Raw genomic sequence first — 15,006 nt, 5'->3', positions numbered from 1 at the left:
CTGTGACTAGTGTTGTTTCCCTCTGCCTTGTGTTTTTGTCAGTTTACTCCTGCCTTTGTTTCGCCTGCCGGTTTTCCCGCCCTTGTGCTGCCGTTTTCTGTTATTATAAAATCCTTGAGTTCAACCATCTCCTGCCAGCCTTCCTCCCTCTGCGTTTGGGTCCACATTCCCTGCTCCTTCATCACAAAAGGTTTGTTTTGAAAAGCAGTAACTTTTACATAAAGAAAGTTCATGGAGGCATTTGGAAAATATATTATTGAAATTCTATAATTAATAATGCTAGGTTTAAAGTGTATGTACTATAAGTGCATGGGTGGGTGTTCAGCCCTTTTTCTTCCTCCTAGTCCTACCAAGAACACATTCTTTAGAAGGTCCAACTTCAACAGAAATGATCAAAACAAATGGGCATACATGTGTGTGTGTGTGTGTTCAAGTTTTACTTGTTTTTATCCAAACAAAAAAGTGTGTGTATATAAGAGGTTTCCCTTTCACTTCAATTCACTCTTGCAGCAGATTGACATTGGCATTGACATTTAAATTCTTTAAACGGTAAGAATCTTTATTTTTTTATCGCAGTCTATCATTACAATTTAAGTCTTTTTGTCAACTTTATAAATGTTTTGATTTCTGGACATGAGATAAATCTTCTTTATGTCACCAAAGACTGAAAGAAGGTGGGATTAATAAATGAGATGGATCTGCGTCGTGCAAGATGGAAATTATGTGAGTATTTTCTATCAAATTAATATTTAAACTATTATCCGTTAAACAAGAACTTCTTTGTTTTGTGATGACTTTTTTTCTTATTGTCAATTTGATCCAGCTTGTAGTAGCTAAATGGCCAGAGGCATTGATTCCAAAAGTGCTGCATGGGTCAGGTGCAGAGTTAGGTGTATGTATGAAAAGCGAGTCAAATATTTGCTTAAGGTGCACATGTAGTCTGCTCAGTTCCTTGATTGTAGTCCCTATCTACAATTTAGACCCATTAAAAAAAGCAATGTTTGAGTTCAGCTTTACACTGGTACACTTTAGATTTCATCACTCTATTATGAAATGATATGTTTAGTTTTGCTTGACTTCAAAGGAATGTATTTGAGACATGTCGTGAAAGTTTCCTTTGCAGCAGGGGGAGAGAGAGGTTTTCAGAGTTTTAGTAAATTGAAACAAATAAGACAGACTGAGACTAAAACCAAGTTGGGGTTTTGTATTTTATTAAAAACATATATATATTTGCAAATATAGAAGCAACATGATTTCACAAAAGGCCGCAGCCCAGTGTGGAGTCAGTTTCTCAAATGAGTGAACAGAACACTAGGCTTTTATGCATCTTCAGAGTGACGGCACACACGCACTTGGATTATTATGACGCTACAATTTTGACAGGCAATCTGATACACATGAAGACAATCAGAGAAATGCAAGAGACATCTTGGAGTCACCCCCCCAGTTACATCTTAACTGTCATGGAAAAACATGAGATAGTTTTAGGGTGACCTTGTACCTTTATCGGTTCAGGCAAACTCACATTTCACACAATGCTCACATTATGTTCCAGACTGGATGTCTCACAAAGTTGGAATCAAAATCTACAGGTGGAAAATGAGATAGACTCTTTCAGCATTTGTGAGAGAATTAAAGTAGAAATAAAACATAAAAATATAAGGAATTATGCTTAAATGTAATTTTTCCCATTACATTCCACCCTTTTGATTACAACCTAATCACAATACACAAATTACTTTAATGATTATATCTATTTTTGCCAATAGCGTCTTCCATGTTCTTCAATTGTCAGAGGTTTGTCCACAAGCACTTGACAAATCGTTGGAAACAATCTTTACCATTGTTGTGTGTGTGTAGTCCACTTCTTGGCTGTTTTGAGCCTCTGTAAGAAGGAGCATTTAAACAAACTGCTTTTCAAAGTTTGATCTATGTCAACATTGATTAAAAAATATAGCTACATTGGGGTTAGTCAATTAAACAAGGTTCATACAGATAGTTATAGTGGACAAAGTAAGTACTGATTCCAAACTGTAAACATTTTCTGTTACCACCAATATTGCATTAAAAATATGTACTTAAGGTACAAAAAATCTGCAATCTAGAAAAGTCCTCATATTTTTTTTAAACTGGAAACGATCAAAGCAGTTTTCTGTCAATCAACTAATTGATTGAAACAACTAATCATTTCAGCTGGACTTGTAGGCTTATATATTGGTTGGGCAGTTTGATGACAATAAAACATTATATTTCATAAACATATGTCCTCCAGACAGTTTTCACCGATCCTGCAGCTGGAGGGGGAGTGAGATGGACACGACTGACACAAATGAGGCGCTGTGTGGCACAAAACAGAACTCCAAAAAGTATTATTTGTTCTTTTATCAATATTATCCCTAGGAAAGTGTCTACTCATTTTAATGAATATCAATAATTCTAAAACCACATTTCTTTCCCTCATGCTGGTTTAACTCTATAAAATCCATACAAATTGTGCTAAAAAGGAAACACTGCTTTTGTAATTGTTCTCTTTTAGATTACTTTAAGGGTTGTGTTTCAGTAAATAGTGAAAGTCAATCAAAATAAAACTAAATTTTCTTTAGTTTTTAAATTAAAAAAATTATGTGAACATTATAATTATATTCATTAAACACCCTATTTATTATTTCTACTATATCGCTTCTATTTGAGGCATGACAAGCTCATGACTCAAAAAACGCAGCACATATAAATACTCTGTTCAGTGGTTTAGCCATTAACACTGTCCTGTGTTACACAGCAAAACCTGAATAAAAGCAACACAAAATTCAATAAATCATTTCTTTTAAAAGAAAACCATTCACCAAAGTGTTTTCAACGTCAACATTAATTAATTTAGTTTTAACCTATTTGTGATATAGCAAATTAAAATACAAAGTCTTTAGTGCAGTTTTACTGAAAAAAAAAAACTCACTAGAGTACAATATTAAATTAACTGTTTTTAGGCTGAAATCTCATATCAACCTGTATTGGTATCAATATAACCAATAAACTAAGACGAATTAAACAAAAATATGTTGTTTATTTTCTTTTTATCTTTAGTTTGCAACCCAAAGTTATACTAACCGCTGTCTGGTAGTTCTAAAAATCATTATGAATTAAAGTTTTTAGGCCTATGGAACAAACCTAAGTACTTCCAATTTGACCTCTATTCATCCAATTTGTTACCTGATATGGGAAACATATCACATTCTTATAATTTATGACAAACTATATCAAAATTATTGCTGAACTGTACATGCACAACTCCTGTTTTTCTCTTATCTCTGAGTGTGTGTGTGTGTGTTGTTATGGCCTTGCTGCTCTGTAAGCTTAGTCTACAGTGTGGGGTTACCAATCACCTCACTGAGTGTCTCTGCTGCTCTCATTGTGGTTGATAGCATGTCATCAGGAATTTGTGCCTTTTGCACTGAGACATAATAAGTTACCAGTTGGTCCTCACACAGTGGTGTGTCTGGTGGGTGTCCTCTTTACCCAAGTCCAATGTGTGGAGGTGCTGTAAACAAAATCTCAAAAAGGGTGACAGGTTAAGTCGCTTGCGCGTGCACATTCTATACCTCAGTACAATAAGCAGAGCTTTTGTCAAATGTAGGCATGTTGCATTTTGAATGCAAACCACTATACTTGAGATTTTGGTAGGAATTGTCCATTTTGGAATTATTTCAGTGAGTAGGGCTTTGGCTCCTACACTGCCTGACAGTAGTCTTGATCCAAAAGGAAATCATTTGTGAACCAATGTTGCTTCACCATTGTGAAACAACTGCTTTTCCCTCAATTGTATTTCCATCATACTAATCATACTTTTTTACACATGGTTTTAACCCATGTGTCAACTTTGCAAAATTTAGGAAAGAAAAAGCTGGATACCCTTCTGTTAGGAAGAATGAGCTCTACTGCTTGTACTGAGAGATGAGATGGCAGAGGTCCAAATCAAATAGCATCAGAAACACCTACAACAGAGAAGCCCACACGGTTAGGCCACTGCTAGAGTCTCTGGAAGAATAACTGTTAACCTAAAAAATGAAATCAGGGTTAAAATACAGTGCATCTGTTAGAGTGACATTTTGCAATATAACAGAGTAGTAATATCTAAGGTACTTGGCCACAGATAAATAGAGTTTTTCATTCTTTTCCCCCAAAATGTGTGACGCAGAATGTGGAACAGGGCGTATTTAATGTTTCGAGGGGCAGAATCAACTTTAGCAGAGAAATTTGCAACCGGACGGAGTTTTGTTGGCGTGGTGTTGTAGCAACACCGAGTCACGCAGTTCTTGTGCTTATCAACGGTCTGCATAAACAGGTTTTAGGGATCTGGCAGTCCCAGCGTCAGGGAAGACTGTAGAGCCAGTTTCATATTTACGAACGCTTCATTAGCTTCGGCAGAAAAATGTCTTACAGTGACATCAGGAACATGTACAGACATTTTAGGTGACAGGCTCAAGTAAAAATTCTATTGGTTAACACTAAACTGAAAAAGCTGCTATTCTGTTCATTTTACATGAAAACAGCACTGTACCAAAAAAACTTTTTCTCCAGGAAGAAAAAAGCAGATGCAGCCTTGGGGATATGTAGAAAAAACACAAGCTGGGCACTAAAAAAAAACTATATTGGTTGTCAGTCAAGCATACAGCTACAACATAGTCCGTATGAGTCCAAATCAGATGTGATTTTTATCAAACTGTCATTATGTCTCTAAAGAACCGTTTTGAGCATTCTTCATCAGGCCCTGTAGTAACATAAGCTGTGTAATGCAAGTTTTCAGGTTTCATGCAGTCAGAGGCAGGGCTGATTTACAGACGGCGCCTCAGTGAGGTCATTTTAGCCACACTGTAATTAACAAAAGTGGTTATGTCAGATGCATCATTATGAGAAATTCTCAAACCTTCAGGTGTTGAGGTTAAATAAAACGTAAGCAAAATAAGTGGACAAATCAGACCCCCCAAAAAAAATTCCCATGTATATGAGAAGGGAACAGAGAATTGTTCTCTTACTGTTTGACCTGTATTCCCAGTTGACCAAATAGAATGACCCCTGAGCTTCAGTGTCAAATCTTTAGCTCTAATAATCAAGTTATGTGAGTGGAACCCCTTTAACTTTACACTCAGTAGACATTTTCTTGTAGGTTTCAGAAGATAACATACTATAATGGTTTAACTGATTAGATTCTTTTTTCAGAACTTTCTAACCTATCACTTGTCCCGAATAGCAAAAGCAAAAACAGTGTATCAGTGCAAAGCATTTCTTCATTGCATGAAGCGAGTGTGTGTGTGTCAGCACTACCTTAGTCATCAGCTTTTGGACTCAGTCAAACAGAGGGACTAGTGTTGTTCTTTGTCTGAGGTGGTTTTTCTTCAGGCAGTTACATACCCAATGTCCAAAGTCCTTGCACTACAAACACTGGTCTGGTTTGTTGGGCTGATCATTTTGCCCACGGTACCCGCCTCGGCATCTTCTGGCTCGACCACGTCCTTCGTGGGAGTGGCCTTTTTCGGGTCCGTACTCCATATGTTGCCCACCAGCCTGTTGTAACATGCAGACAAACGCTTCAAACATGGTTTTCTCACGTACTCGTTGGTCTTTCCACCCGATGCATGGTAGTTGAGTCTGTGTCCTCTTCGTGCCTCCGTTTTTCCAGCTTGTCTTTCTGGTTTTTAGAGAAAGCTCAGAACATGGGCTTTGGTTAGGTTGTAGAACTGATGAGGATTGGTGTATGTGTGTTTTTGCATTCTTTCCCTGTACTCAGTGGCTTTAAATCCTCTTAATTTTGTCTTTTTCAGTCATCCACCACGGTTCCCCTAGGGATGTGTGACCCGGATCTGCCCGATCCGTTACCCATTTTACTGTGAAGAAGTACTTCTATCCTACTTACAATCGTCACTGTAAGGCCAGGTTTCTATCTTATTTCGGAAAAACCCAAGCACAAAAAAAACCTAAGTTTCTGAAAAACTGTTTATTAGATTTACTTCAAAACCTAATTAGATTCGTCCCCCAAAAATCTATAAAGCAAAGTCACACCCGTGCGTGGATCAGTTTTATGGTGCCAAAACACTGCTGGAGTGATCACAATTATGTATTTACACAACCTTAAAAATACCCCAAAAAAATCTATACAAACAACTCCAAACTGGTTATCCTATCTCAGTGTCCAACGTCAGTAGCCTATTTATTTCTGGAAGTTTTACTACAGCCAATTAAAATTACTCTGAATTTGATTTAAATTAGAGTTTGATCTTACCCTGCTGCGTGGAATTGCTTCCATCTTATTAGATCAGTGTTGGGTCAGTAGAGTCCTCCGTGGTTTCTGATCCTCTCTCTCTGAATGCTTTTTGGGCGAGGTAGAGGCGAAGATCGTTGGATCTCGGATCGCGAGTCCTCAGTCAACCACGGAGTCTCTCTTATCTGACCCCTGCACATGATCCCCATTCTCGTCGCCATGTTTGTCGTGGAAGTTTCCTTTGCAGCAGGGGGAGAGAGAGGTTTTCAGAGTTTTAGTAAATTGAAACAAATAAGACAGACTGAGACTAAAACCAAGTTGGGGTTTTGTATTTTATTAAAAACATATATATATTTGCAAATATCTTTTAATGAACTCCACACTGGGCTTGGCCTTTTTTAGAAATCATGTTGCTCTATATTTTCAAAATCTTTAATACAAAACCCCTGAAAATCTCAGTCTGTCTTTTTCAATTGCTAAAAAGGAAACTTCCAGGAAACAAACAAACACAATGTCTAGAAGAATTATTATACTTATTTTGTAAATCTTCATTCATAACAGCATCAGAAAATGTCTGTAAATGTGATGCAAACAAGGTGAAGTAGTAAAGTGTTTCGCATCTAGTTGCTCATTTAGACTTTGGATCAGTAAAACTCTGTAAGACTTAATAAAGACACTTTGCTAAACGTTTCCTACTGGGGTATGCTTCTCTCTTTGTTTGATAACTAGCCGTCAGTGTGCTGCTGCTGCTCACACTCTACCACAGCCCTGCTGATGCTGTCAGCTTGAAGGAAAATCTCGCTGATTGTCTGAATGATAAAGACTATGATGAACTGCTGCAGACTGTGAAGTACGGCCTCCCGCACATAAATATATCTCATCATGTTGTTATTGTGGGAGCTGGCATGGCTGGACTGACGGCTGCCAAGCTACTGCAAGATGCGGGACACAAGGTACGTGCAACAAGCTGATATTGGTATAAAGACCACTACCACGGCAGGGTTGTTTTTTACCTGCTATATGAGGGTGGCCTCATAGAAACTATAGTTGGGCAACGTGGGTGTAGGCCTGTAACAATTATTTAAAAATCGTCTTACCGCAATTGAAGCATTAGAGCATTTTTTAATGAGATGGGGCACTGTTTTTTTGCATCCATCAAACATGTTTCTAATGCCAGTGTAGTGTCACCTAACAGTAGCTATCATATGATCCTATGGACTCCTACCAAAGAACGCCCCACCCGCAGTTGCAAGTCAGATCAGCTTTTGACGTTTAGCAATGTAGTTAGTCCGTCAGTTGTGTTTAATCTACTATTGTGCTTTGTTAAATTAGTTGAACTGGAATAAACCCACGCAAGATGGCGCCTGTGTTTGGTTTGGCCGCTGCTGCACCGCATCTGTGTCAACTTTCTATGTTTGTACTCGCCTTATATGTTGCCATATCAGCCCTATCATCTAACGATCGACGCTCGTTGTTATGACAGACGCTCGTTGTTGGACATCAGAGTGTCTATGGAAGGACTCTTTGAAAGCTGGGAAAGCTTCTGACAAACTCATTCCTCTTTTTCTCCCCAGTCCAGCCCCTATGCGTAAGTGCTGCAATAATCATGCTTTGTAGTTGCCATCTTTTTTCACAGCAGATGCGTTGAATCTGTTGATAGTTTGTCATAATATGCATTGTCTCAATATGTCTATTTCTTTCCCCAAAACTCCTCAAAAGTCACGATTTAAGTGTTTTAAAAAAAATAAAAAATCTTACGGGGACATGCCCCCGGATCCCCTAGCTTAACTGCTATCAACTGCTCATTAGAGGATGAGCCCCCCCCAAAGGTCAGATCCTAGAATCACCCCTGACTAAAAGAGACAAATATATTATGAATAGCAATTATTTCGGAGACTTTAATTGTTCAGAAAAATTTGAAAGTTTTACATCTCTACTTGGACGTTTGGTAGCCCCCAGGATTGAAAGATTATTTTGAAGGTCCAACTTCCACAGAATTGAATAAAACAGTTCATGGGAATGTGTGTGTGTGTGTGTGTGTGTGTGTGTGTGTGTGTGTGTGTTCAATTTCAGCTTGTTTTTTTTGGATCCAAAATTTTTCCTCAAAGTCCTGCTAAGAACACTATCATTCATTTGTAGCTGTAACTTCCACAAAACTGCTAAAAAAGCCAGCTCTAGGCTGCCCACCCAATCAGAAGTTAGACAAGGTATTTTCTTTGCTACTTAGTCCATTGACTGAACACATTTTCTTAGCCTTTGATTGTGTGAAAAAAGACCCAAGTTTGGGTGGGCTGAGTCCACCCCTGCCCCTAGCTTCTGCCGGCATTGATAGATAGATAGATAGATAGATAGATAGATAGATAGATAGATAGATAGATAGATAGACACTTTGTTCATCCCGAAGGAAATTAAGGAGCAGCAGTCAGCAGTGGGCAACTTTGGAGCAGGGTGTTAAGGAAAAACTCAATCAGAAAGGAGTTTATTGCCACAGTAGTTAGCCTAGGTGGAATTTGCCTGTGTGATAAATGCACACATAGCAAACAAACATATTAAACATTAACAAAGGAGAAGCACAATTGATATTCACATACATAAAGGTAGGTAAACTTTAATGACTTACACAGAAGCATTTAATGGAATCTCTTTTGAGGAGAAAATTAGACAGGCCGTACAGGTTAACCAGGATATCCTGTTGTTCCGTCCCAACTCTCTGAAGTTCCTGTCTACCTGAAGGTATGTTAAAACTCATGCTGGAGGCATTAAGTTTAGCTGAACCTTCAATGTCAACCAGAGGTGTCAAAAGTATTCACATTCATTACTCAAGTAGAAGTATAGATACTAGGGTTTGAAAAGACTTTTGTAGAAGTTGAAGTATCAACTCAAGCTTTTTACTTAAGTAAAAGTGTAAAAGTACTGGTTTCAAAACTACTTAAAGTATAAAAGTAAAAGTAATGTAAGGCAGAGATCTTCAACCAGGGGTCCTCAAAGTCATTGCAGGGGGGCCTCCAAATTATTGTAAATTTTTGAGTCTTTTTATTATCTTTGAGTCTTTTAAAATTAAAATGCCTTAACATAATTCCAACATATTATTAGCAAATATAAATTCCCACTGATGATAGGCTTACTGGCCTATGAAAAAAGGGTATGTAAGAACGCTTTAGGTTGCCCTAACTGTTATTGTAGGCCCAGTTTAATAGGCAACTTAATTTCATACAATATGTAGTAGGGGGTCCCTGCTACATCTCACTTTAAGTTAAGGGGTCCTTGGTTTAAAAAATGTTGAAGACCCCTGATGTAAGGGGGAAACAATGCCATTAAGGACAATAGCTTAACCCCAAAACGTTAGGACAAAATCATATGACTATAATAATGTAATATTAAAGTCATACCTGCAAACTCAGAAGGGCTGAAAAAGGTGACACATCTCTGTGTCTGTGTTTTTCAGACAACGGCAGCTACAGTCTGGTGTTACAATCCTCTCCAGTGAAATACAGACACACTTTACACCGTTTAGCTCTCAGCATTTTAACCGTGTTTACTCCTGCTGCTAGCTAACCGTAGGCTAACGTTAGCTGCTGCCAAATGTAGTGTTAACTAGCATCCCGTGCGGCAATGTTTCAGTTCCCTCTAACGTCCTTTTTGGAGCATCAGAGAGAAGCGCAGGCATCTAAGTGGCACCTAAATAAGGCACCGAAATCCGCGTTGCTATTCGGTCCAGTAAATAACGGTCGTTAAAGCGCCGGTGCCGTATTAGCACCGGGTCTGTGCAAGTTTGATGGATCGCGTCCAAATCAATAGGGTGTCGGAATGACTATGTTTATACTTCTCATCCAACCACAATCACATTCACTCTCTCCGGATGGAGCGATTTGGATAGGTTTTTTTGTGTGTGTTTTTTTGAACAATGATGAGCCGTAATGAAAACGAGCCAAACTGAAATATGAGGAACGAAGCTATTTTTAAAATGTAAAGAGTAGAAAGTACAGATAATTCCGTGAAAATGTAAGGAGTAGAAGTAAAAAGTATGCTGTAAAATAATTACTCTAGTAAAGTATAGATACCCAAAATTTCTACTTAAGTAAGGTAAAGAAATATTTGTACTTCGTTACTTGACACCTCTGATGTCAACAAAGATATTGAGGGCTCCGCACAGATGCTTAACCCAAATACCTCAGCACAGACAGAATGTGATATGTTTACTTCCTCCATGAACTTGGCAGGATGGGAGCACTTGAGGCAGCTTATCATACTGCTGTTACGTCTCCCATCATCTATGGAGACAGAGTAAGTAAACTGTAACTTCCACCAAAGAAGGCTATAGGCAGTCCAGTTGTAGCAATGCCAAACCTACTACCTTTCAAACAATACATAATGGCCTTATTGTGTATTTATCTGTTTGTATTTTTCTGTTTTGACAAGGTAGCCATAATAGAGTCTAGTGGTCGGGTTGGAGGACGGGTGGAGACCTACAGGAATGAAGAAGAAGGCTGGTATGCTGAACTGGGAGCCATGAGGATCCCAAGTACTCACCAGTGAGTTTAAGTTTTAAAAACATTCAGTTGGGCATTTACATATAAACATGGCATGCAACCCTTCCCTGTCTCAGACTAACATGATTGTGTAAAAAGGATGCTGATGAAACTTCCAGCTTTTAATGGGGTTGATTTGCAAGGAAAGCATCCATATTATTATTACAATCATTTAAAACACTAAAGGTGAGATAAAAATTGACAAAAAAAATGGACAGAATCAAAAAGAAATTAATAGTTAAGCTATTGTAAAGGTTTTACTATTGCTACAGTGGAACTGCTCTATAGAGCGAAACATTCCTCTTTATTTACATAAAAATAACATGGCAAGTTACTTTATAATAATAATAGCAGAAGGTGAATTTTGTTGTTGAGGTTTTTGGAGGCTGCCACTGTTGTCGATGTCTTGTTAACTTAAAACTCAAAATGATGTAGGATTGTTACATGTGCCACCATTAAATGTTTTACCTACACATCAAGAGTAGTTAGTGAATGTCATTGTTTACTGTCTGGGCTCACAAGGTAAAGACACATTACAGTAAGAAGCTAACCACCGTCCCCTTTGTCACCAGAATCGCCCTTTGGTTTGCTATAGAGCTGAATGTCAAGCTGAATAAATTCATCATGTATGACCCCAACACCTTTTACTTGGTTAATGGGTTGTTGAAGAAGACTTATACAGTGCAAAATGACCCTGACGTTCTGAAGTACAACGTCACACCAAGTGAGAAAGGGAAGTCGGCCGACGAACTGCTACAAAAAGCTTTGCAGAAGGTACGTAAGACAAAAGAAAGGAAGGAGGGATGGAAAGAAAGTTACACAAATTCACACATCCTTGGAAAGCAAATGTATTTTTCATTATTGTAGAGTTTATCACCGGCATAGAAGGGTTATATAAAACATGGTGCAACATAACTAATGGGACAACTTCCTCAATATTGGACCTTCCTGGTCCAGGAAATTCACTAATTGCAGAAGTCAGAGTTTATTGTTAAGCTGTTCCGGCCAGTAAGGTTAAAAGAGGACATGTTTAAAGTCTGAGCTATATGAAAATTATATAAACATTGAACTACTGGCATTGCTGTTCAGTGGGCCCAACCTCTAAGCACTTCCACTTGGTGCCGTTTTGTGTCAGTCTAGGCCACACGTGTCAAACTCGAGGCCCGCAGGCCATATCGTGCCCTTTGCAGATTATGAGCTGCTATCAATTATTGTTCACAAAAGATTTTGGCCCACCTAGTTGTGCGCCAAAACCAAAAACACAGGAAAGTGTTTTTTTAACTGCTGTTACGCTACAATCAAAGCAGAATTTGGCAGATTTGCTGACTTTGAGACTCAGAAATTCCTTCATATTTAGGCAGAAACATAAAAAAGATCATTGTTTTGCTTGATTTGCTAAATTCTATGATAGCTAAAGAACTTTTTTTGTTTTATGGACTATTGTAGGAATTTATGTCTGCTAAAATGCAACAAAAAGTATAAAAATTCACCACGTTATAGAGCCCAAAAAAACTTTATGGAAAGCCTGCACATTCTCACATCTGCTCAACAATTTGTGTGACAGGCCGCACATCCTCACGTCGAGTTAATTTTTTATGTTTCACAAAGTGTCCATGAAAACTAGTGTATACAACCTTTTTGTGCCAACGCAACGTTTATACATGAGGCCCCTGGTCTAGGCCATACAGTTTTTTTTTTTTTTTTTATAACCATACACCCTGTTTTAGTGAGACCCTAAATCCATATAAGGGCAGGGGGGATTAAAGCACCACTACAGAGTGTAACACATAAAATGCGACAAGGTGACAAACAGGACAACAGAGGGAAGTGAGACTGGACAACAGTAGAACTGATAAGATGGGACTGGACAGGACAGTTGACAAACACAAGGATGTGTTATTAGTAATTGGGAAGAATGATCTACAATTCATATTGGGTGATCACGGTTTTTGTGTTTGAAGGGAGTTGGAAGAACATCTTATGGATAAGTGTGGATGGTGTATGTACGTGTGTATGAGTAAAGTGATAACTGCAAGGGAGAAATAAATTAAAAACAAAAAACAAACAAAGGGGAAAATAGAATTAAGTAATGAAATAAATAATGTAAAATAACTAGGGAGGGCTGGGTATTACATAATGGAGGAGGGAAGTATATGTCTGTTAATGTACATGAATGAGTGAAATGGTTGACAGAGCCACATGGCGTGCAGTTAGTCGTTAGTGCTACCTAAGGTGCATTGTGAATAGATTCCCGTGTTTGCTAGGCCCATTTTGAACATTTTACTTTGGGTGATGTGAGTTCTGTGAATGACTATATATTCTATCTAGGCCATACAGTTGAGTTACACATTCATGAGTCATTATAGGCAAATGAAAGTTCAGTTTGACTCATGATAAATGAGTGAAATGTTCCTGTTTTTTGTAGGTAAAAGATTACGTGCAGATTAATGGCTGCGAGGCTGCGCTGAAAAAATATGACCACTTTTCTGTGAAGGTAAAACACAATGATGTCATAAAATATTGTAAAATGAGAACAATGTGTGGGGTAAATTGCGAATCACAACTGATATTTTAGATTTTAGTGCAGTATAAATAGCATTATTTTCCCATGCCATTTTCAATGGTTTAGTATTTGAAAACAAACAAGTTGTTACTGAAACTTTCCATCACAACAAGTGTCCGTACATTCATAATTCTTGATTTAAATGATAACATTGATAAATTGAAATCCTGAGTAGTGGAAAGCAGGTAATCCAAAGATTTTGTTTTAACACTTAAGCTTTCTTTCTGAGCCACTCTGACAGCATTATATGGAACTTTTTTTAATAGGAGTATCTGAAAGAAGAAGGAGATCTGAGTTCAGAGGCAATAAGGATGATTGGAGACCTTCTTAATGAAAAGAGCCTTATGTACACAGCGCTGACAGAGATGATCTATGACCAGACAGACATTAATGACAACACTACGTAAGGCCCTACATCCCACACTGTCAACTATTCAAGATTGGAATATATTGTTTTGCAGTAGAGTTAAAAATTATAAAACCCCTGGCCAGAAAATGTCAGGTGGTCATGAATGGTCTGTGAAACTAAAGTTGTACACTGTTTACTGGCTTCAAGAGAAAACCATTACTTTTAATATTTTCATTTGAAAAACAATAATTCAGTGGCTATGTAGCATTATGTAAAGTACATTTTTGACCTAAACTTAGATGAAATTGAAAGTTGTTTTTATCAATCGGCAGAAAAACTCCTTTGACACATATGCCTGAATGTTGCTCTCCCAGTTTAACTCATAACCTATAAATATAACTGTACATACCATATTGACATACTGGAATTTTCCACCTCTCTACAACATTGCACTCAAACAAGTATTTCTTTTTAAGGTATTATGAAGTGACTGGTGGATCAGACCTTCTCCCGAAAGCTTTTCTTAATGTCCTGGATGTTCCTATTCTCCTCAACTCCAAGGTCAAAAACATCAGCCAGTCACATGAAGGTGTAATAGTATCGTATCAGACAGGACAACAGTCCTCTTTGACAGATCTTTCCGCTGACGTTGTCCTGGTAACAACCACAGCCAAAGCAGCCCTCTTCATTGACTTTGATCCACCTCTCTCCATCACAAAGATGGAGGCACTGAGGGCAGTCCACTATGACAGCTCCACTAAAATCATCCTAACCTTCAGCGAGAAGTTCTGGGAGAAGGATGGCATCAGAGGAGGAAAGAGCATCACCGACTGGCCCTCTCGTTTCATTTACTACCCCAGCCACAGTTTCTCAACCAATAAGACCATTGGTGTCCTCCTGGCCTCCTACACCTGGTCTGACGAATCCCTCCTCTTCTTAGGTTTAAGCAATGAAGACCTGAAAGAGCTGGCTCTGAGAGATTTGGCAAAGATCCACGGCCAGTACGTCAAATCTCTCTGCACAGGGGTGGTGGTGAAGAGGTGGAGCGCGGATCCTCACAGCTTGGGTGCCTTTGCTCTCTTCACATCCTACCAACATGTAGAGTACTCTAAAGAGCTCTTCACAAGTGAAGGCAGGGTGCACTTTGCAGGTGAACACACAGCTTTTTCTCACGCTTGGATCGAGACATCTATGAAATCTGCGATCAGGGCTGCTTCCAACATTAACGATTCAGCTAAAATGCGACACCAGGCAGAGCTCTAGGGTCTACTTTCTAGGTCAATAAGTACTATCATAGTAATGTAATGTCTGT

The 15,006-nt window shown here is 38.4% G+C and overlaps 1 protein-coding gene across 1 annotated transcript; it reads left to right on the top strand.

Moving 5' to 3' along the window:
* Positions 1-692: 692 nt before the first annotated feature.
* Positions 693-14,957, top strand: LOC114545953 (L-amino-acid oxidase-like). Its single transcript, XM_028564578.1, has 7 exons — positions 693-723; positions 6,983-7,206; positions 10,673-10,785; positions 11,355-11,556; positions 13,208-13,276; positions 13,612-13,748; positions 14,171-14,957. Exons 1-7 carry the CDS (start codon positions 693-695, stop codon positions 14,955-14,957), a joined length of 1,563 nt encoding a protein of 520 aa, XP_028420379.1.
* The last annotated feature ends 49 nt before the right edge of the window (positions 14,958-15,006 follow it).

This window comes from Perca flavescens, chromosome 19 (genome assembly GCF_004354835.1).
Source record: "Perca flavescens isolate YP-PL-M2 chromosome 19, PFLA_1.0, whole genome shotgun sequence".
NCBI lineage: Eukaryota > Metazoa > Chordata > Actinopteri > Perciformes > Percidae > Perca > Perca flavescens.
Note: the sequence above shows the minus strand (reverse complement) of the source record. Positions and strands in the feature narration are given on the sequence as shown.